Source organism: Cyrtonyx montezumae, unplaced genomic scaffold (assembly GCF_038088225.1).
Source record: "Cyrtonyx montezumae isolate F1298 unplaced genomic scaffold, pur_monq_1.0 scaffold_25, whole genome shotgun sequence".
Taxonomy (NCBI): domain Eukaryota; kingdom Metazoa; phylum Chordata; class Aves; order Galliformes; family Odontophoridae; genus Cyrtonyx; species Cyrtonyx montezumae.
Window position 1 is genome coordinate 2,932,083 of NW_027071992.1, and position 24,155 is coordinate 2,956,237.

General features: G+C 40.6%; 1 protein-coding gene across 1 annotated transcript in view; it reads right to left on the reverse strand.

Moving 5' to 3' along the window:
• Window positions 1-24,155, reverse strand: part of MAST4 (microtubule associated serine/threonine kinase family member 4) — a 100,807-nt gene that overhangs the window by 59,345 nt on the left and 17,307 nt on the right. Inside the window, exon 2 of the mRNA XM_065739759.1 lies at window positions 9,946-10,034. Within this exon, the coding sequence (XP_065595831.1) occupies window positions 9,946-10,034 (89 nt within the window). The remainder of the gene's footprint in view (window positions 1-9,945; window positions 10,035-24,155) is intronic.

Sequence of the window (24,155 nt, forward strand, 5' to 3'; positions counted from 1 at the left end):
TAATTAATTAATTTTTGCAATATCAGTGGTGAGTGAGGCACTGGAACAGATTGCCCAGAGAAGTGGATGCTCCATCCTTGGAGGCATTCAAGGTCAGGCTGGACCTGGCTCTGAGAAATCTTATAAGTTCATAAGTTCATAAGTTCATAAGGTTGGAAAGGACCTATAAGATCATCTAGTCCAACCATCCTCCTATCACTATCTCTACCCAACTACTAAATTAAGTCCTTTAGCACCTCATCTAAACGCTTCTTGAACAGCGCTAGGGATGGTGCCTCAACCACCTCCCTAGGCAGGCCATTCCAGTGCCTGACCACTCTTTCAGAAAAGAAATGCTTCCTGAGGTCTAATCTAAATCTTCCCTGGCGCAACTTGTGGCCATTCCCTCTCGTCCTGTCATTACTTATCAGGGAGAAGAGGCCTACCCCCTCCTCACCACAACCCCCCTTCAGGAAGTGGTAGAGTGCAATAAGGTCTCCTCTGAGCCTCCTCTTCTCCAGACTAAACAATCCCAGCTCCCTCAGCCGCTCCTCATAAGACTTGTGCTCCAGGCCCCTCACCAGTTTTGTTGCCCTTCTCTGAACACGCTCCAGGGCCTCAATGTCCTTCTTGTAGTGAGGGGCCCAAAACTGAACACAGTACTCGAGGTGCGGCCGTACCAGAGCTGAGTACAGGGGGATGATCACCTCCCTGCTCCTGCTGGCTACACTATTTCTAATACAGGCCAGGATGCTGTTGGCCTTCTTAGCCACCTGGGCACACTGCCGGCTCATGTTGAGCCGAGCATCAACCAACACCCCCAGGTCCTTTTCCTCTCCACATTCTTCAAGCCATTCTGCCCCAAGCCTATAGCATTGCATGGGGTTATTGTGGCCAAAGTGCAGGACCCGGCACTTGGTCTTATTGAACCTCATCCCATTTTGCTCAGCCCAGCTGTTCAGCCTATCCAAATCCCTCTGAAGGGCCTCCCTACCCTCAGGCAGTTTGACACATCCTCCCAGCTTTGTGTCATCTGCAAACTTACTGAGGGTACACTCAATTCCCTCGTCTAGGTCATCAATAAAGATATTAAACAAGATGGGCCCCAAAACTGACCCTTGGGGGACACCACTCGTAACAGGACGCCAGCTGGACTTAACTCCATTAACCACTACCCTCTGGGCACGGCCCTCCAGCCAGTTCTCCACCCAGAGAAGAGTGAACCTGTCCACACCACGGGCTGCCAGTTTCCTTAGGAGAATACTGTGGGAGACCGTGTCAAAGGCCTTGCTGAAGTCCAGGTAGACTACATCAACAGCCTTTCCCTCATCTACCTGTCTGGTCACCCAGTCATAGAAGGAGATGAGGTTGGACAAGCACGACCTGCCCCTGGTGAACCCGTGCTGGCTGGGTCTGATCCCTTTATTGCCATGCACGTGTCGTGTGATCTCCCTCAATAACGTCTGTTCCATAACTTTCCCTGATACCGAGGTCAGGCTGACAGGCCTGTAGTTCCCCGGGTCTTCCTTACGGCCTTTCTTGAAGATGGGAGTCACATCGGCAAGCCTCCAATCTTGTGGGACCTCTCCAGATAACCAGGAATGCTGATAGATGGCAGAAAGTGGCTCGGCAATCACCTCTGCTAGCTCCCTCAGCACCCTTGGGTGGATCCCATCTGGCCCCATGGACTTGTGGGAGTTCAGATGGAGGAGAAGATCTCTGACCGTCTCTGCTTGAATCACAGGGGGTGCATTATGCACCCCGTCCCAGACTTCCAGGTCAGGGCAAGTACCATTTGGATAACTGTCCTGTTTATTAAAGACAGATGTGAAGAAGGCATTGAGAACCTCAGCCTTTTCCTTATCATCTGTGGTTATATTGCCTGCCTCGTTGAGTAAAGGAGGGAAATTTTCCTTAGTTTTTCTCCTGCTGTTAATATATTTGTAAAAGGGTTTCCTGTTCTCCTTTACAGCAGTAGCCAGCCTAATTTCAAGCTGGGCTTTAGCATTTCTAATTTTCTGCCTGCAGATCTTGGCCAGTTCTCTGTAGTCACCCCAAGTAGCCTGACCCATCTTCCAGAGGACATAGACTCTCCTTTTCTCTCGGAGTCTCAACAAAAGATCCCGGTTCATCCACACTGGTCTTTTGCTCCTCCGGCTTGACTTACAGGACTCTGGGACTGCCTGCTCCTGTGCCTTTAAGATTTCCATCTTGAAGAGCATCCAGGCCTCCCGGACCCCTTTACCCCTCAGGAGCAAGTCCCAAGGGACCCTTGCAACAAGTGTCCTGAACAGGTCAAAGTCTGCCCTCTGGAAGTCCAAGGTAATAGTTTTGCTAGTCACCCTCCTGACGGCACCCAGAATAGCAAACTCCACCATTTCATGGTCACTCTGGCCAAGACAATCTCCAACCTTCACATCCCCTACCAGTCCTTCCCTGTTAGTGAAAAGTAGGTCAAGCAAGGCATCTCCCCTGGTAGGCTCTTGCACCAGCTGAGTCAGGAAGCAATCATCCACACATTCTAGAAATCTCAAGGACTGCTTCCTCTGCGCAGTATTGTATTTCCAGCATATATCAGGGAAGTTGAAGTCCCCCATGAGAACGAGTGCTGGCCATCGTGCAACATCTACGAGTTGTTTATAGAACATCTCATCTATTTCTTCATCCTGACTAGGTGGTCTGTAACAGACCCCCACCACGATGTCACTCCTAAGGACTATCCCCCTGATCCTAATCCATAGACACTCTACTTTGTCATTTCCAACCACTAGTTCTTCAACATCAAAACACTCTTTGATATAGAGAGCTATGCCACCACCCTTTCTTCCCTGTCTATCCCTTCTGAAGAGCTTGTAGCCATCAATCCCAGTATTCCAGTCATGGGAGAGGTCCCACCATGTTTCTGTAATAGCTACAAGGTCATAGTTAGCCTGCCTCACAATGGCTTCCAGCTCTTCTTGTTTATTGCCCATGCTGCGTGCATTGGTATAGATGCACTTCAGTTGAGATATCTGCCTCACCCCTTTTTCCAGCACAGCCTCCTTAGGCGCTTTACTGGAGAGCCCTGTTTTATCCCCTTCCCCCGTCACAGCTAGTTTAAAGCTCTCTCAATGAGTCCAGCTAGCTCCTGTGCTAGGATTCGTTTCCCCCTTTGGGATAGGTGTGTCCCATCAACAGATAACAGGCCAGGAGCCGAGTAAACTGTCCCATGGTCAAAAAACCCAAAGTGTCTATCTCTACACCAACCTCTCAGCCAGTTATTCATCACTTGTGTTTTCCTAGCCCATTCTGTGTCCTTCACCGCCCCAGAAGGTATGGAAGCAAACACCACTTGTGCTCCCACCCCTTGAACTAATCGCCCTAATCCCCTAAAATCTCTTTTCATAGTTCGCAGACTTCTCTGAGATATTTCATTGCAGTCTGCCTGAACTACTAGTAATGGGTAGTAGTCGGTGGGGCGAATCAAGTCCGGGAGTCTTCTAGTAATGTCCCTGATTCGAGCCCCAGGGAGACAGCACACTTCCCTGCGGTTTGGGTCTGGTCTGCAAATGGGGCCCTCAGTTCCCTTTAGAAGGGAGCCACCCACTACGATCACCTTCCTTTCTTTCTTAGTAGCGGCAGTCTCAATGCACGGAGGTGACTGCCTTGCCATTGGTGACCTCCTGCGGGAATCTTCCTGCACTTCACCCCTTATCACCTCTTCAACTTCCAAAGCTGCAAACCTATTGCTTAGGGGTATCTGGGGGCACTGGGGAGGCAGAGGGGGAGATCGCCCACGGCACCGAGTAGGGACTCTCTGCCAGCCCTCCCCATCCCTCAGATATCCCCCTTCTGCCCTACGGGGACAGGTCAGGGAGTCCACCAGAAACTGTGGGGGATCTCCCTGGTACCTTTCTCTCTGGCACTCTAGGGAGTTACTCCACCAGTCAATCTCCCTCTCACAGTCCCTGATGGCCCTCAGTCTCTCAACCTCCTCCTTCAATTCAACCACCATGTTAAGCAGATCTTCCACCTGCTCACACCTTGCACAGGAGAACTGCTTAGCACCCTCATCTAGTAGTAGCAGGCTCTGACACTCCTTGCAACCAGAGACCTGTGTAGCCACACTTCTAGGCAGACCTTCTGTCTGGGTCGCCACAGCCTTCTTAAGGCAAGCCCTCTGTCTTGTAGAGACCATGACAGAAAAAAAATAAAAAAAAAGAAGCGAAAAAAAAATTGAGAGTAAATAAATAAATAATGGTTTATAATAATATATATATAGATATGAATTGTAATGTGATACTTCGCGGCCCTCCCTGAGCCCTTCAGGGATATACCCCTTCAGCCCTAATCAGCTGAGGAGTGTGGGTGAGGGCGCTGAAACCCTGGCAACGCCTATGCCTCGTTAACACCTACCTCGTTAACACCTGCGCCTCGTTAACGCTTCGTTAACCTCTCGCGAGAACAGCCGTTGGGACTAGCTGCTCTCACTCGGTTCCCGAGAGACTGGAACCTCCCGAAAACCCACCCTGTACCTCAATCAGCCACTGCAGCTCCGGCTGTGCCGACTCCAAAGCAGTTGATCACGAGGACTGAGCTATCTTCTCTAGCTGTGTACGCCCCTGTTCGCTGCAGGGGAGTTGGACTGGATGACCTCTAAGCATATCTTGCAGCTCATCAGATTCTATGATTTCATGATTTCTCATTTTTGTACAACACTCACCTCTTCTCTTTTAGGCAATTTCCTACTTGCAATTCTTTGTTCTAATACTTGTTTTCTTGGTGGCACCACATGAAACATTGTACTAAGAAACACAAGATCTATAGCATTACTCCTACCAGTTAAAACCCATTCCTGCAGTAGATAAAATTAAACAGCACTACACATGATTATTAATCATCAGGGGTTAGCACCACCCACAAGAACAAGCTTGTGTGACTGTTGAGGTGGGGACATCTGAATGCCCCTGACTTGATGTGATGATAATCACTCACTCATAGGCTGGGTGGTGCAAATGACCTGCCTATGCAGCAGCAGGCATTCATCTGGAAAAGTCCATTAGCATCCAGGGCACCAGATGTTGACCTAGCTGATACTGCAACCCTTTGCCTCTCACAATTTTGAATACATTCACAGTTAATGCAAAAATTAACAGGACCCTTCAGCAGGTTTAGTAGCTTTCAGCCCTGATACTAAATATGAAGGATGTCCAAACAACTAAGATAAGCTAGTTTAATGACCAAAGCTTGAACCCAAAGAAGCGTCATTAGTATATATTTATAGTAAAAATCTTTACGCCAAGTATTCAAGTTTACCCAATTCAGCTTGCACAGATGAAGATTGGTCACAAACTGCTTTGCAGTCCACCATTATCCCCATAGCAAACAATTATAACAGGAGAATGGGAAGAGGTACAGCATTCACTGAGATTTCAATGTGACTTTCTCATGTGGGACAATTTGTATAAATCTAAACATAGTCCACCAGTCCTTCTCAAAGGGTGTCTATTTAAGTTAGAGAATGGCTCGTATCCTCAGTTTAATCTAAACTTGTAAAAGAAAAAAAAAAAAAAAAAAAGGAACTGCAAGGAAGAGTGCAGGTATAATAGCCCCTGAAAAAAGTCCTGAAAGATTTATCATTATGCTCAAAAACCTCTTCTTTAGAATAGAGCAAGACTACATGCAATGTTGGTTTTGAATAGGTCTAACTCAAATTGTCATGACTTTGCACCAGCAATACGAGCCCTCCACTAAGTCTGAAATAGTAACACGTTGTTACTGAACAGGCAACCAGACCTCTAAAATGATTGCTGTAGATTACTGAAGATGAAAACACACTTCAGCAAAGCCAGCAGTATTGAGATGAGTATTAATTCAGTGCACTCTGACTAATAGAGCACCTCCTTCAGACTCACAGTATACCTTTATATACCTTGCTTTCATTGATACTACAGATACATTGCACTCTTCCCTTTCAAGATATGAAGTCTTGGGCTAAAAAAAACCACATAGCTTAAACTAGCTGCCCCAAAAGAACTCAACACAGGTACAGAATGCAAGCAGAGGTAACTCACACGTGCCTCAATCTTGCCTGTCCTCCCAGCAAGAGCAATAAATTGATGTAGAATGGATAGGACATAGGATGTTGTAGTGATCTGTCTCTCTCTAAGATTGTCAGGGCAACAGCATACCTTTTCCAAATATTTTCCAAGTTTCTCAGGATTCTGCATTTTTTTAGGGGTCAAGCTCCAGAACACTGATGGTGACCACTATTCTAGGTGCCTGCCCATACCATTCCACACTCCCTACCATTCATCCAGCCTCAGGGCAGATCACTGGGAGATAGTCCTAAACAGTTGTTTAACCTTAAACAAAACCCAAAACACTACCAGAATGCATAGAAATTGTAACATGCTCGTTTGATCATTTTCACTTGTCTCCTCCATAGCCTGACTCCCCCAGGTGACAAAATAAAGAGTGAAATTATGAACAGTTTCCAAGATATGCTTCCTAAAGAACAAATATGACCACAATAACAAATAGAAATACCTGGTAAGTTGCCCAACTAGTGTTATACAAAATATTAAAATGATAACGTAAACTCAGCCTGCAGAAATGGTAAATAGCACAGCAGGGATTATATATCCCAAGCATTTAATACATTTCTGTGTAAATACTCAGAAAGATCTCCAAAAATAGAAAAAATAACATTCAGAAAAGCAACTATTAAATTACTGTAACACCTATAACAGTTTTAACATGCTTTGGTTGGATCTGTCATTATCATTACCATTTAAGCTCCAATTTGAGCATCAAGAGGACTGTTGTGGATGACTCTTCCCTGCCAAGCAGCCTAGCCTAGCCCTGGGCATGCTCCCATCACTCAGCAATGACCAAACATCACTGCTATAAACGCTGTCTCAGCTGAAACCAGGACAATGAGGCATCATAAGAAACAATGAACTAAGTTTCAGGGATGGGTAGAAAATTCACAAGGAAATGGAGAACTGGAAGAGTATTCAGTGGCTCCATGTTTCAACTTTATTATCAGCTACATTCAACCTCTTGAATGGTTTTTCCTTTGATGGACAGTGGAATACAACAGTGCAGTTATCACATGACCACAAGCTACCTGCCTGCTACTTGTAGCCCAGTCTTTTGAGCCTGTAGCAAACTGACATTTCTTGCACAAAACTGAATTCTGACAACATGCACCAAAACAGTATCTGGAGCAAGATCTCCTTCCAACATCCACCACAATCCGCATAATCTCACTAGGACTTTTGCCACATGTACATGCAATTATCATGTTTCAGGCTGTTGAATGCAAGAACTGATCTTAAGTTACACTTCTCTGCTGGACTTAACAAAAAACTACAGGTTTCCAACTAGAGCAGGGAGGTCATTCGAGCAGGTAAGACCTGGTTGCTCTCACAACACAGGAATACAGCAATGGTGGAAATCCAGAGTTTCTTAAGACCTAAGTTACTGAGGATTTATGAACACTTTGATACACTGAATTCCTAAAATACATACAGAAAAAATATTCATACTTATACAGCTTCAGTATGTTTTTAAGTAACCCATTTGAATATCCGTATGCATGAATTAGAATCATATTCACATTCATTATCCAAACATTAAGAAATTATTTTGCCTACTAAGTCAACTCTACAAAGTATCTAATCCATCAGCACTGTGAGAAGTAAACTACTCAAGGCTGTATCTGAGAATGCTGTAATTCCAAATTACTCCTGCAAGGGACTAGTCCAGACACAGTAGCCAGCTGAGTCAGAAGTCAATGACTATGCAATTGATAACTGTAAACTACTGCACACAGAAGGAAAACTAAGAAGATAACCATAAACATGCAAATTCCTAGCACAGAACAGACATCCTAGAGTTGCTGAAGTGTTTGGCATGCATTCCTTGGGAAAACGTACAAGTATAAAAGAACTGCATTCAGTGCTGAGAAGTAGGAGTCATTACTGGGAACAGCTCTATTTAACGCCTTTGTTGGTGATGTGGACAGTGGGATTGAATGCACTCTCAGAAAGTTTTCAGAAACCACCTGTGTGGTGCAGTCAACAGGCTGGAGGAAAGGGATGCAACCAAAGAGATCATGACAGGCCTGAGACATGTTCCCATCCAAATCTCATGAAGTTCAACAAGGTCAAGCACAACGTCCTGCACCTGTGTCAGGGGAATTTCAAACATGAATATAAGTTGAGTGATGGCTGCATGGAGAGCAGCCCTATGGAGAATGACTTAGGGATAGAGATGGACAAGAAAATGAGTATCAGCCAGCAATTGCACTCGCAGCCCACCAAACCAACCATGTCCTGGGCTGCATAAAAAGAGAGATGGTCAGTAGGACAAGAGAGATCACTGTCTTCATTCCACTCATGAGGTTCCACTTGCAGTACTGTATTCAGCCCTGAGGTCCCCAGCACAAGAGGGATATGGAGATGCTGGAACAGATCCAGAGGGGACCATGAAGATGCTCAGAGGGTTGGAATACCCCTCCTAAGAAGAAGGCTGAGAGGTGGGCCTGTTCAGCCTGGAAAACAGAACGCTCTGGAAAGACTCGAGGGGACGTTCCAGAATTTCAGAGAGCCTAAAGGAAAGATGGAGAGGTACTCTTTTGTCAGGGAGTGTAGTGGCACAACAATGGGTAATAGCTTTAAACTTTAAAAGAAAAAGACAGATTATATCTAAGGAAGAAAAACTGCTCACTGTGAGCATAGTGAGGCACTGGAAAAGGTTGCCCAGCGAAGGTGTAGATGCCCCTTTCCCTGGAAGTATTCAGAGCTCCACCAGATGGGGCTTTGGGCATCCCCATGTAGTAAAAAATGTGCTGGCTCATGCCAAGTGGGGTGGAACTAGATGGTCCTTAAGATCTTTTCCAACCCAAACTATTAGATGACTCTATGATTCTGGGTAACTGCAGAAGTTGACAAGCTTCCACAGCAAGTGTTTTGAAAACGTGTCACATACTGCTCAGTTAGTGGAAAAGAACAGCTCACACTTAACTTACTTTATTTATATACTATCATTTTTCTACTTCTAGAGCAGTTTGCCCAAAGCTTTGAAAGCCACAGTTTTATTCAGACTGGACAACAGTAAAACAGTCTTTATTGTGAGAGTGGTAGAACACCAAACTAGACTTCCCAGTAAGAGAAGTCTTATTTCTGATAGCTTGCTGCTCAGTTTGAGGAGAACCACTCTGTTTTCCCCAATAATGTCGCTTCCACTAGAAAACTGAATTATCATACTAAACATCTTCCTGAAAAACTCAAACTAAACTCTGCATTTTATCTTCTATCATCCAAGAACAGTACTACAAAGTAGTCAGTGTCACTGCCAACACAAGATTTGTTGTGGGTCTTTAAGCATATTGTTATTAGCAATGCTGCAAAAACATGACAGAATCAATCTTCGAATAAATGTGTTTTGGTATGCTAAAAATGCATTTTTTAAAAAGTCAGGACAGTTGTTTCAAGAATATCTCCACTCTACAGACTTTTTATTCACTCTTAAATACTTCAGATGCATTAGAAACACAATAAAATGGGACAAACAAACCTCTGAAATTTCTCGCAATGTGCACAGCATCAGCAACCCTAGGGAGCAAACTTACTCCAAGTAGAATGTAACAGTCTACTCACCAACTCCACTAACTTTACCAAGCTGTTCTATATTCTTTCGATAGATAGGAAAAGGAGAAAATGCTCAAGAACACAGAAAACAGAAAAGGATGCATGACCCACGTTAGATATTTCTGGAGTGCTTTTCACCACAGCCTAAGATGCATGGACTCCTGAATTTGAAGTTAACAGAAATTTGGATGGAAAGATATGCAGTTTTTCACTAGTACCAACAAAGGAAAGAAGGGTAGCAGTGTAGGGAACTAGTCTATTTTCCTTTTCTTATGAAGGATTTTTAAGAATTCAATAACACCAGCAGTAGCATAGATATAAAAATCACCTGTGTGTGCTGAGAGAGGTGAATGAGGTCGAGGCAGAGCTGGAGACTGGCCACTGCCCATCAAACTCTTCCGATTGCTCGTTCTACAGCTGTTGGGAAAAAGAGGGAAAAAAGACATTAGCATCAGAAATACATTACATAACCACATATGAACACTTAAGACTTTTTGCTTCTTTGTTCTTTCACTTCCAAGCTTCCTATTAAAAATCAGTGCTATTGCTGTTTTTGTAGTACTTCTATGAGTTCAGGAAGTCTATGAACATACTCAATAATAGCAAGGACAGCAGTTTCTAAAGAAAAAGCACAGTAGAAACTTTTCAAGCCTGCGTGTCTGCCATTCAGTGCAAAGAAAAGCACATCCCTGTAGAGTCATTAACAAAATCTTCTTCTCTGTCTGGAGTTTTCTTCTCTGCCTTACATTTTAAATAATGTATAAAAGCATACAAGCACTATCTCAGAAAAATCTCAACTTATAATCTCTATTCAACTATTAAATCTATTCCTGTCCCATAAAGCGTTGAGCTCCAACTTACAAGCCAGGAAAAGCAACAATTTATCAATCTATGATATAATAATTATAAATTTAATTATTGAGATAAATTTCACACCTGTGCCTTTTGTCAATGAAACAGATGACGCCTACAAAGATGAATGCATTTTTTACTCATACATTTTTCATCTGCAAAGCCACTAATTTCCCGTATCACAGGATCATTAAGCAAGATAAATAGTAAATTAACACATCTGTTAAGCTTGAGAAGACACACTTTTCTTAAATAAACCATACAATTTTTAAGTGTTTTTGGTAGAGATGTTTTACTTTCCCTCATTCTACTGTAACTATTAATATCATAAATACGAAACTTCAACACTTCAAACACTCCTGCACAAATAAAAAGGCATCTTCAAGTCAAAAAGAGTAACTATAAAAACTTAAATGCATATGCAAATATTCATAGACTTTCAACCAGAATATCTGTCTGTTAAGGTTTAGAAAACTCAAAACCACGAAAAGGTGAATGATTCTTACATAAGAACCACTTCATTAATGTAAGATGGATATACTCAGATCTAATTTCTAAATGTCTCTAAGGATGAGCTTTCTAACATAATGATCTCTGTGTAATAGCCACGAAGCAATACTGATTCAAGTTGAATGGCATTAACTTGTATTCACAGTGCAAAAGCGGGGATAAAGTAAAATAGCATAAGCAAGTAAATAAAAAGATTCAAAACTAATCCAAACTGTTTCCCAAACAGGGAGGAGGAAAAACAACAAACAAACAAACAAAATAATAAAAAAAAAGCAAAGGCAGTGAAAATATAGACTAATTATGTAAAAATGCCTATCACTAGGACCAACATCCTCTTGAATAATGTTTTGTAAAGCAGAGTGCCATACCCAACAGTTCTACAAGTTAATGCAAAATTAATTTCCATAAATTACACAATTAACTACCATATCAATTATTATAACAAATTATACAATGCATTAACTCATGCATATATACTTATAATTACCACTGATCTATGTAATGAAAGAAAGCAAACAATGATTGATTCACATTTGAAGCACAGGAAAAATCATATAATCAGGAGATGCACTCCCAATTTCTAAGATGACTAAAACAGGTAAATTTTCTCAAATGAGAGATTACATACATTTCTTAAAGAATCCTCCTAAATTAGGTTGATCTTACAAGAAATATTTTTAGCGTACTCACTATTTAACCTACTTTTTAAGTGACAGAACTTCAGCAAACAGTCCATTTTTTTTAGACAACAATTCCAAAGTTTTCTCGTTTCATCTCATCTCTGATTTTGTCCAGACGAGTTACTTTCAATTGTTCTCTTATCTACGAATGGTCCCAATTCTTCCTTTTGACTTCACATAACATCACTCTCCTTACTATACTATGATAAGCCTCAGTTTAGCTGTTTTGTTTTTTTTTTAATTGAATAACTGCCCAATTGTAATTCTGCAATTCAAAACTAAATCCAACAGAAAATGTCAGGATTTACTAAATGTTTTAAAGAACACAAAGGTTGCCATCTGTCCATACATGGTGACAGCAATACAGATTCTGTGTTGTAGACTAGGGCTATGAAACCCCACTGCAAGATATTCAGCAGCTCTGCAAATACAAACTTGAGATCCTCACCTTTCACAAAAGAAGATACATTTCAATCATCTAAGCCATTAATATATAGCCAGTAAAAGAGATTCCACAGGGAGCAGATGATGCTCCATAACTAACCAAACAAACATTACTTTGAAATTCTAGACCCCATGCACACTTGGTTGATTTTGTTATACAGATAATTCCAGGCACATATACAACTGTATCACTTACACTCAACTGCAGAAATTGAGTTTTATCGCTTATGCCAGAATTTCATATGCAAAAGAGACTATCATTTTTACACTAAAAAACTTCAGATTCTACAGTTGAAATTAGCACAATCCTTTTAACACATTATTAAGATATATAACTCACAGAATCGTAAAATCTTCTATGTTGGAAAAGATCTCTATGATCATCTAGTCCAACTGCCCACACACCAACAATATTGCCCACTAAACCATGTCCCTAAGTACTACAACTATCCTTTCATTAAACACCTTCCAGGACGGTGACACCACCAGCTGCCTGGGCAGCCCATGCCAATGTCTCACCACTCTTCCTGAGAATAAATTTTTCCAATTACACAACCTGAGCCTCCCCTGGCACAACTTAAGACCATCACCTCTTGTTCTGTCACCTATACATGGGAGAAGAGGCCAACCCGTACCTTTCTACAAGCTCCTTTCAGGTAGTTGTGGAGAGAAAAGGCCTCCCCTGGGCCTCCTCCAGACTTAACAATCCCACTTCCTTCAGCCACTACTCATTAGCATTGTGGTCCAGACCCTTCACCAGCTTTGTTGCCCTTCATTGGTCCAGCTCCTCAATGTACATGTGGCAAGGGACACAAAACTAAACACAGTGCTCAAGGTGTGGATACACTAATCCTGATAATAAGGCAGAATGCTTGTATTGGACTTCTTTGACTGCTTATGTTCAGCCAGCTGTCAACTAACACCCTCAGATCCTTTTCCTCCATGCAGCTTGGAGTAGTCCAAGCACAGGACCCAGCACTTGGTCTTGCACCTCATCCCATTGGCCTCAGCACAGAGATCCAGCCTGTCCAGACCCACTAAAAAAGGCCTTCCTAGTCCCAGGTAGATCAGCACTTTCCTCCAACCTGATGTCATTAGCAAAATTCTGAGGGCACATTAAGTGCCCTCATCCAAAACATCAATAAAGGTATAAACGTTATCTTGATTTTCTTGTTACTTTTAAAAAATTGTGAGGACCATATCAAGATCTTATAGAATTAGATCTGTACTATTTGCTCAGACATGCTTCAGCTGTATGAAGAATTTCATTTATCACCTTCCAGTGATGTGTTTTCTTAAGAGATATGAAGTAAAAGAAACATACTGTCTATTCAGTCCTACTATTAAGGTAAAATGTGAATCACTGCATGAAAACACAAATCCACGCTAAAGCTCATCCTATAGCTTTATCATTTTGTTTCACAGGTTCTGGAATTGAATCCTGTATAACCCATGAAACACAACTCCTTTCTCAGAGCAATGCTAGAATAGAAGAGGCTCTTTGTGAGTGAAAAAGCTATCTCTGGGGAGCTCTGAAAAATTACCTAACATACTAGAACACTGCAAACAAAAACCAGAGTCCCACTAAGAGGTAGCAAAGCATTACTGACAAACTTATTTAGTCTTGAAATAGCAATCTTCAGTAAAGAAACTCAAAAGCCATTCTGCAGACAAAATCATTTATCCTGGATTTCTGTAGTCATCAAACAACTTTTTATTGCCTTAATAAATTCTCCATTCAAGTCTGACAAGTTGAAGCCAACTGTTAAGAGGCAACTCTGAAAGAAATCCTCTCTGTCTTCACTAAAGTTATACAACAAGGAACATCTACAGGGACTGCAAGCTAGGGAAACATACATCTTGACAATCCATGGAGAGTTACATTCTCAAAATGCTATTCTCTAAGCCTTAGATTTCACGTTGCCATCTGGTTGTACAGAAAAAAGAGACCAGCAAGCTAGGCAGCAGATACAACATAAGGCTTAAAGCACTGAGGAGAAAATAACTTCTCCAAAAAGATCCAGTAAGGTTAAACAATATTAACTGAGTATGAGGTGTACAAAAAGTCACAACAGAAACTGTGATTTTTTTTTCCCCTTTTATTCTTTTCTTTCCCAGGAGGACCTTCCCTGGACTGTTCCTCATAACTTGAAGAAAGAACCTTGAACCACAATGTGTTCAGCAGTAGTTTACATCCTACCAGCTGTGCCCTGGATTACTGGCACTGTTCCTTATAATGGAAACCAATTTATAATTTCCTATTTGGTTTCCAAATCCCACTGCCTTAACTCCTGCTCCCCGACACCAACACTCCTGCCTACTCACAGTACTTCTCTATGCAGGGGAATTCCTCCCTCACCCTTGCTTTGCTACCAGTAGCCATAAGCGCTGACCTCTTTGTAAGCCCAGGAGCAACAGATGATCGATGCTTCCCATGAGAATCACTCCCTGATAAAGTAAATAGAGGACACTATGTAAAACGTATCCTGTGCCAAACTCTGTTAATCTCAGAAAGCAAGAGTTAATTACAGCTGCTGAAGGATAGGATCCAGCTGCATGAAACTGGACTACTTTGCTACTTAAATAGCTACAATTTTTCCCCTATCAGGCAGAAGTCCTTCCACAAACAGTGGGAACAGCTACACCCCCACCAGCAATGCATGAAGTACTAGTAAGGCCTTTAAAATACAGCTACATTAAGCTTTTGGAAACACTAAGTACACCACAAGACTGAAAGGGAAACAGTCTTTCCAGTCACAAACTCGAGACAGGTGCCTCATCCATAACTGAAATTATAAATTTTGATTTCCTGATTATCAAAACAATGGCAGTAATAGTGAGGTGTACACATAAAAAATGGAAGGTTCTTCTTCAGAAAGAGGGTTAATATCTGAGCAAATTACTGGCACTAAAGGTTAATTGCTTCTACTCCCCACCCCTGCAAAAAGGTACATAAAAAAGGACGTACTTATAGAGACTGTCTCTTAACATGCTTTTCATATCTTTAATCATTTATAGTGATTTCAATTCAATATCCTTAGTTATTAATATTTACACTTGTAATGAAGATGGATTTGAACTATAAGCTAGACAGTTCACCACCTCTCACAGCATACGCTGAGCCCAGCACTTCACAACACAGCTTCCTAATTTTGTTATCAGTATAACACATTTGTTTAGGTGAAAGTAAAGATTAAAAGGGGGCACCTCCTATTTTAAGAAAGGCTAAAAATGTTTAATTTGCTAACGTAAGTCCAGATAAAATAAGCTACTGCTGAACCCAGAATGCGAAGCCTGACCGCATAGATACAAAACAGGCCCATAGTGCAAGATGAGCACTAGCACAAAGGATGTAGGCGTAAGAAAAGTAGTTACAGTTTTTCAGGTGTTAAAACAATGTGGCTGAAAACTGCCTCAGGAGGAATGTGATGTCCTCAGCTAGACCTTCCATTATGCCTCTTTGCTTATACAACAAGTTGTACTTTATTTAACTTATTGTTGTACATTTAACTTATTTTGAAGCTAACTCCATAGTTACGTTCATGGACAGCAACACTGAAGTGTCAACATCCAGATCATTTTTTAAAAGAAAGCAAATCACCAACAAAGACTGTTCTTCATGAATACTGAGGATTTAGGGTTACGTGAGCAAAATGCACAAACTCTACTCACTGTTATCTGTTATCTTGTTCTGCCCTACAGCTAAGTGAGAGTCAAGAGCAAGGAAGCACTACTTTTCAATTTTCAGAGATCTTTATTAATGTAAAGGCTCAATTAAGAAATCAGGAGCTACTATCCAGAGAAATGTGGAAAACACATAAGGTGAGCAAAATACAAAATCAGTAACACTGAATTAACTTCTTTAGTGGATGCAATGTTCCATACTTACATATATTTAGCATAACATAGTATTATTTTCCAAAATATTTTATTAGACTGCTTGCAAATATACTTCCCATATTTCATGTGTGTATATATGTATGTTTATACCCAGACACGGAGATAAATACAGACACATGAAGTGACATGTTAAAATCTATATACACATACAGCCACACATTGAGCAACACTACATACAAAATTCCTACACTCTGAAGGAATTATTCCATATCTATCTTTGGAGAGATAGTAAAGTATTTACTGGAAAACCACTGTGATGGAAATGTTGTCTTTAAGCTTTAGTCATCTTGAATGAAGCCAGTTATAGCTAGAAGAGTGCTTTCAAAACATAACAGAAGAAAACAGAGTTAAGTACACAGCTGCTAGCAGTACTAGCTTAGCAGAGAAGGTCTTGATTTTTTCCAATTCAGCTGTGAATGTTCCAGCTTTAACTACTATCTGGGTGAAACTGGATGCTCAGACTATATATTTAACAGCTGCTTTTCTGTAATCACTGATTTCCACCAGCTTCCTGCACATCATCAAAACTTATCCTTGAGTAAACAAAGAAGGAAATCTCAAACTTTTCCTCATTTTTTTTCAGAAAGAAAGTATGGTGAAAATTAAACTCCAAGAAGAAACAGCTGGACACATGATTACCTTCTGCACACACTGTCAGTGAGTTCAAATGCATGTTTATCAGTATTGGTGGAAAAATATCTGCCAAGACAACTCATGAAACTGCAAAAATATCTCTCAAGTCTCTGCTGTTCAGACCTGAGGAAGACTGCCACACAATGTCACAAAGCCAGATCTCTGATGCTGTGAGAGAAATCTCCATTTCTAGTTTCCATTACTGTAACACAAATTAACATAATTAAGCCTTTGCCTAATGTAGTCACACCTGTGTTCAATGTATTTCGCATTAGTGACTGCTTTTCTTTTTACTCCTAGAAATTTTGATCATACCTTTTTTCTCTTCATTCAGAAAAAAAAAATTAGAATATTTCAAGCAATCCAGATCTCCCCTATAGACCTAAAATCTTGTCTGATTAGACACTTCCTAAAAAAAAAAAAAACAACCTAATCCAGTTCAACTGATCAAAGATAGGTATTAGATAGATATTTTATTATTTGACACAAGACCAAGCATTTAAGCTAAATTCGATCCTCATAGTTATACAACATTCATAAAACAGCTGCACACAAGATAAAACCTATGACATATGCTAAGTGGGAAAACAGTGGAGAGAAGACCAGAATACCTGTGATTACAAACTAGACTCCTGCACAATTCTGCTTCCTTATCCTCAATATACAGTTTGTGAAACTTTGTATGACACAAGCTATTGAGAACACATCCATGGGAACAATTAATACTGCTGCTGCTTCATATTTTTTTAATCTTCTTTGTGTTTTGAGAAGAGATACAAACCATGTTAGTAGTTGAAAAGCACATTTGCTATCGTGCTGTGACATTCAACTAATTCCTCAACATGTATATATTTCTCTTTCAAAACAAGAAGACAAATCAGAGGAAAAATACACAGAGATTGCCTGACTCAACACTAAGTATGAGTTCCACAACATAAAGGTAAATAAGGAAGGCAGAAATACCTACATGAAAAGAAGAATAACTGAGAGATACAGAAAAAGGTTTATAATACTTAACAGTCCCTTAAAAACAACGAAGTGTCATATATGACACCTATGAAGATCAGTTAAGTTTGAGATGCTAACCAAATGAGGTAGTGCCTTGACTTGCCTGCAGACAGCTCTGCCAGAAATCATTTGCATCAGACAGGAAATAACTTACTAGAGTGCATGCCTGTCACAGCCACAGCAGGGGCAGGGGTTTTAAGGACACAGATCTCACCATGCTTTTGGTCATACAAGATGCTTCACATTAATGAAGGTTACTCCAGATTTTGGATGTTAACTACAAGCTCTTGGTACATCTCTTTGGATAAGATGACGTGGCCAGATATTTCTCACCACTTGGCAGTGCTCACCTTAAACCTTACTCTGGGGCAGGATGTTGCTTGTGCTTCCTCCTTGCCCATTGTTAACATCTTGGAAGAATTAAGGCAAGGCCAGTTGACACAGAAGTGTGCTGTGCATTACTCTGGGCTGCTGTCTCCTGCATTTTCCCACACAGCCCATGGCTGATGCCTCTGCGTGCTGCTGCTTCCAACATGCACAGTCCAGACTCAGGAGGGGACAGCAGTGTGATTTCCAAAGTTCCACCTCTAGCTAATGTAAAGTTATCAAGTAAGGTCTTTTCCACACCTACCACAAACAGCCTAGCTGACTAGACCAACTACTCACAACTTTCACCCAATTTGGCTTTTTCAAAAAAAAAAAAAAAAATCGAAAACAAAATCCAAAGACAAAGCGGGTCATGTTCCAGACATTTTTTTCCTTTGAATAGCATTCATCCAGACTCAAGTCTAACCACAGCCAAGTCCTCAGGCTGTTGCAGTACCACAAGGGAGCTACGTTCAAACCCTGAGCTTTCTATAACTCTAGTTGAAAATGAAGCCAGCAGAGCTCAGAATCAAGATAAAAAGTGGGTGTGCCTCCAAACTGCTGACAGAAGACCTGCTTATCCAGGTACCTACTGCTATGTCCGCAGCTTTCTTATTCCATTTTTCGCTTAGACCTGCCACCTCTTGGCTTTCTCAGCTTTCTCCTTGCTGATGGCTGTTCTCAGCAGCAGTCCTAGGGGCACCACTGCTCTTAAATTCACTATATTTCATGGGATTAAGATGATAAGACAGCCCTCCTCATAACACTGAAAGCACTCCCCAAATAACACAGAGTAGCTTTTTTTGCAGTGAGCATTTCTTGCAGCTCAATGAGCACCTGTGGTAGTCTCTAAGGGTTAAGTCTACCACCGTCTGAAATTATCACATATTTACACATAAAAAAAGCTTAACAGCTCTGGTGCCAGAACAGAAAAAACAAATGTCTAGGAAGTACCTCAGAAACAATAAATCAACTTTCATTTGATGGTAGGAAAGAGTAAGAGGAAGAAATGACTTAGTCTGCTCTGTTTCCTGCTACATAAGCTTTGTTTTACCTTTCTTTCAACCTCCTCACAACTAGTACACGTCAAAATAATTTACATTGCAAATGCTACCTTGGTTAAAAAACAAAACAAAAAAAGCATTAGAGGCTTATCAAACCAAAGTCTACACAGCAGAGCTCAGCATGTTTACCATGTGAAACTGTGCCTGCTCTGCACCCCAGCCAGAAACTCCTCTCGTAAGAAAAGCCTCCAAAGAACAAGCCCCAGGAACATTTTTCCCATATTACAATTTCTAGGACAGTTGCTTTTGTGATTTTCTTTTTCTTTTAAGTCATTTTATACAATGGCAATAAAAGTAATTGTATTCAAAATTCAAGGGTAGGAAATTGGATAGTTTTGTATGGTTTCACTTTGAAACCCAGTAACAGTCCTTGTTTTAATCCCTAACCTATACCTGTGTTCTTTCTCCTATTACTAAATAATAATGCATTTTTTACTCAAAACAATAATTCCTTCAGATAGGACTCAGTGTTCTCCATTGCTAGATTTCGTAGCACATATCCTATCAAAACTACAGAAGAGCGTATATTGAATAAATGCTTTTTCTTTAAGCCTTTAGCAAATACTACCCTATGTGTAAATGGATAAGCAATGTCAGAGAAAAAAATGAACAAAAATTATGCTCAAACTTCAAACCTAGCAGGAACAAAAGAGCCTGACATTTTCTAACTCCTAACTAGCAGGGTACCAGAAAGCTGTAAGCCATTATCATTATACGAAGTGTTCCATTATCCATTATTATGAAAAGCATAACTAAATAACTGCTAAATAACTTATCTTCCCTTGCTATAAGGAATTAAGAGATTAAAAAGTCACCAAAACTTCTGGCAAACTAGGTCTTCATTCTTCTGTTTTAAAATTAGAATTGTACAAATTGTACTTTACAATAATTCAACTACCACTAGCTCACTCTATCACTGTGAGACTTCTGCCTTTTCTGGAGTCATGATTCTTCTGAAATCTATAGATTTAACATTAGTTAGTCATCACAATTCTTCTGAAACTGCTATGTTTAACTTTAGCTCATTCACACTAAAAAAGATAAAACTATAGCTTATCTGTAAACAACTACATCCAAAAGGCAAGCCAAATATGTGTGCACATACACACGGTTTTAACTCTTAGGCAGAAGGTCAATGAGAGTAGGCAAAGAAAGTGGTGGAGCAGTCGAAAAATTAAAAGAAAGCTGAATCCACTAAAAAAAACCCAACATATGTTGTATTAACTTCATTTAATCATTCACTGCCTCTGTGGAACTTTTAACAGCACTGTACAACCAACATTAAACAGACACAGTTTTAAAGGACCAAAAACTGGAAGAAATTAGATGCCGTTAAAAAACAAGTCTGTAAATAAATTCAGGAAAAATATTTTCTTACAAGTATCTTGACCTCACTTTTTTGTATTACATACAAGTGTAGGTGAATTATTTAACTACTACTTGCTTCGAATTGTGTTTCTTAGAGGAGGATCCCTGCCTTACACCTACAAGATGAAGATGTAATTTTTAACACTAAACTTAGCAGCAGTTTCTGGAAGCTTGACAGGTCTGAACAGCAACCAGACTTTCTTTTGTCACAACATTTCAGGGGCAAGGGGAAATCTTTCAGAAGACACATTCTCCCAGTAATACTCACATTATTTAGCCTGCTCAGAACCCAAAGAGAGGACAGAAACCCACAGATTCAAGAACACTGCATGTGTGAAGTACAGCTGCCCTCCAAGAACATGCAAAATAAGGGAAGTGAGTATTGGCCTTCTTAAGGCACTCTTGTCAGTGGTTTGCTTATCCCTTCCTCCTTTTCTCTTACCTGAGAGTCTAAAAAAAAATCATGATCACTGCCCTGGGCAGCCCATCCCAGTACCCAACCATCCTGTGGTGCAGACCCTGTCCCCAGCCCCCAGCTGCCCTCCCCTGGCACAGCTCCATGCCGTTCCCTCGGGCCCTGTCGCTGTCACACAGAGCAGAGCTCAGCGCTGCCCTCCGCTCCCTGGGAGAGCTGCAGCCGCCATCAGGCCTCCCCTCAGCTGCTCTGCTCTGTGCTCAGCACACCCAGGGGCCTTAGGTGCCCCTCATATATCTTTTGCCCACCAAACCATTCACCATCTTCATGGCCCTCCATGGACACTCTCTAATAATTTTATGTTCTTATATTGTGGCACCCAACCCACACCCAGTGCTGGAGGTGAGGCTGCACAGCACAGAGCAGAGTGGGACAGCCCCTCCATGCACCTGCTGGTAGTGCTGGGCCTGGTGCATCTCAGATACAAAATCAAAAGACAATTATATAACTAAAGACCAACACTTTCCATATAACAAAAAACAGATATTTTATAATTAATATTCTGTACAGTCTTTTGCTTTGAATTAGGAATTCAACAGTGCTTAAAGAAAACAGTTAATACACTGGAATTAAGGAATTATGAGAACAGTTTTTAAAGAAATAATTATTTAGGACAAAATGTGGGCTCTTCACTCATTAGGGGCATGAATATGGACGTTTACTGTGAGGCGTTCAACCTGACATCTGCAGCTGCTCCCAGGAGGGCTCTAGCCACACCAACAGTGCCCCATTTGAGTGTGCACACAGATGGAGCACACTGCCAAAATGCAGTCTGCAGACAAAAGACCCTCTCTCTTCATCAGGAGCAGCATTTTCCTTTCCTCACACCATCAGCTGAGCTGAAGTTCTGTACTTAAATCATAATTAAGCAATGAGAAGCATTATTTTTGTAGGAAAATAAAAAAATTTAAAAAAAACAAAACAAACCACATCCTTTCATTGTACCCATTCAGCTGCTGGTGTCTGTTCAGCCTGCCAAAGAGGACATCAATTAACGCCAGCTACGGCAGTTTTCATGAAGAGGCTGTTTGTTCAGTAGGAACTGGCTGTCTGCAAACTCATGCTGAAATGCTAAGTGACCATATAATCCATGCTCACCACCGTAAACATACGTGCAGCCAGCAACGTGGCACTGCCCATCAGTTATACGGAGCTGGCATGAGATTTTTTCCCCTCTAGAGTTTCCCCATTCAGTCAAGCCCTTTTAATCACAGAATAGGAAATAACTAGTTTGTAGAACTGTATGTATGGGCTTTCTTATTTTCCAGATGAAAATCGACATTATGGAACCAATAGAACTGTTAATAATGATTTTTTGTTTAAGAATGCTTCATGAGAAACTAGACAGAGAAACACACTGAAATACTCTTGAGGATATTAACACACAGCTGACACTATTTACAAAATTAGGGAAACTACATCAATCACTTCTTTCAAACATATTTTTTATTAGACATACAGTATCTATAATCAAGAGTCAGCTATGTATTTGTACTGATATATCTACGCAAACTTACTCTCCAATTCCACCAGCGTAGTTAGATCAGAATGGAAGTCTCTTACTGGTTTAGATTTTCTCAGATGGAAAACAGAACAATATATGTGAATACATGAGAATACAAACTCTCTTTTTCAACTGTAATTGCATACTAACATAGCTCTGCCAGCATAATTAACAGGGCAGATATAACCCAAATAATTACCCTCACATAAAAGCCCAGTGTGTATACCAAGTCTGAGAGCAATGACAGCCTCATGCAGCAGCACACCTCCTTCAGGAAGGCAGACTATTAAACACACAGATGACACTGCTTTGCTGCAAAGTCACTGTGACGTAACTGGGAACGTCTGAATAATCTCCAGTGAAGCAATTCAAACATCTACAGGCATACTCATCATCAGGGATGACAGCAAAGGTTTTTAAAACATGCAACCACTTTTTTTATTATTATTATTATTATTATTATTTTGTAACACTTAATCATCATGCACCATACAAGCCAAGAATGATTGGATGATTTACATGTTTTAAGTTTGCTGCCACAGACCTGGCACTTAGTAGACATGCACATTTATGCTGTTAAAAATAGTATAGAGCAGTATTAAAAAAAGTTCCAATGGCGTAAGTTTTCAAGTGACTGCACTACTCCAACAGTGACATCAAAAACAATTTATCTGGGACATCCAAGTAAGTACTGATAAAGTGTCCACATTATGCCACCGAATGCTTGCTCCCCCTGACAAGTTATGCCTCTTTAATGATCCATGTACACAAAAAGGAAATATCATAAGTAATAATATTTTAGAACCTTCTAAGGGTATGTAAAATAGGATTTCTGGAGATGAAAACAGAAGAGTGATGGATTATATTCTCTCAGACAAGCTCTTCTAAACTCTGAAAACAGATCATGCATAATCCAGGGAGAGGAAACATTTTTATTTGAATTGCAACAGTACATACTTCCTATAACTGCTGATCCACCATAAGCATAACATTACTGGACTTCAAGTTTCTCTGCATGGTTATATTTGTGAAAATCTACCAACTGAAACTGGAAAATGAGTATCATTTTTATAGAAAATAAATAAATAAACAGACAAACAACCATACAAAAAAAAAAAAAAAAAGCAAAATGCACTGCTTTTAAACAAATGTTCACTGAGTAATACAGTCTCCAGATAGAGTTCTAGTGAACTGAAGTGTACCTCTGAGAATAAGCGTGGCCTATAAAATCCATCTGTACTCTGCCTTTACCAATATTTAGTTTTATAAATATTTTACCAATAACGTCTTGCAGAAAAGTGTCTTATCTTGTTTACAGTTCTCTCTATTCCTTCAGTGGCTAAAGTAGCATTCTATTTTCCCATGAAAATCCAGGAACATGGAAGCAAGGCAAAGAGAAAAATGAAAATTTTTATCCTCAGTATAATTTTCACTAGTGGACTCAGCAGATACAGAATCCCACAAGGATACAGAGAAAAGGCTAAATTCCTCTTAAATGCAGGGTGTACGAGCAATTTATGAGAAAAAAAATATGCCTGTGCTTTGCCCCGGATAAAAACAGCCATACTAGGAAAGGTACGTTTCACTACCAAAGTAACACACTGATTGTAAATAGAAGAAGTAGGTCACAGGATTCAGGATTCATAAAAGCAAATGCCAATGATTCAATGTGCCACAAAGGAAAAAAAAAAAAAGAGTGCAAGGGTATGATTTACAGTATGCAAATATCTATGA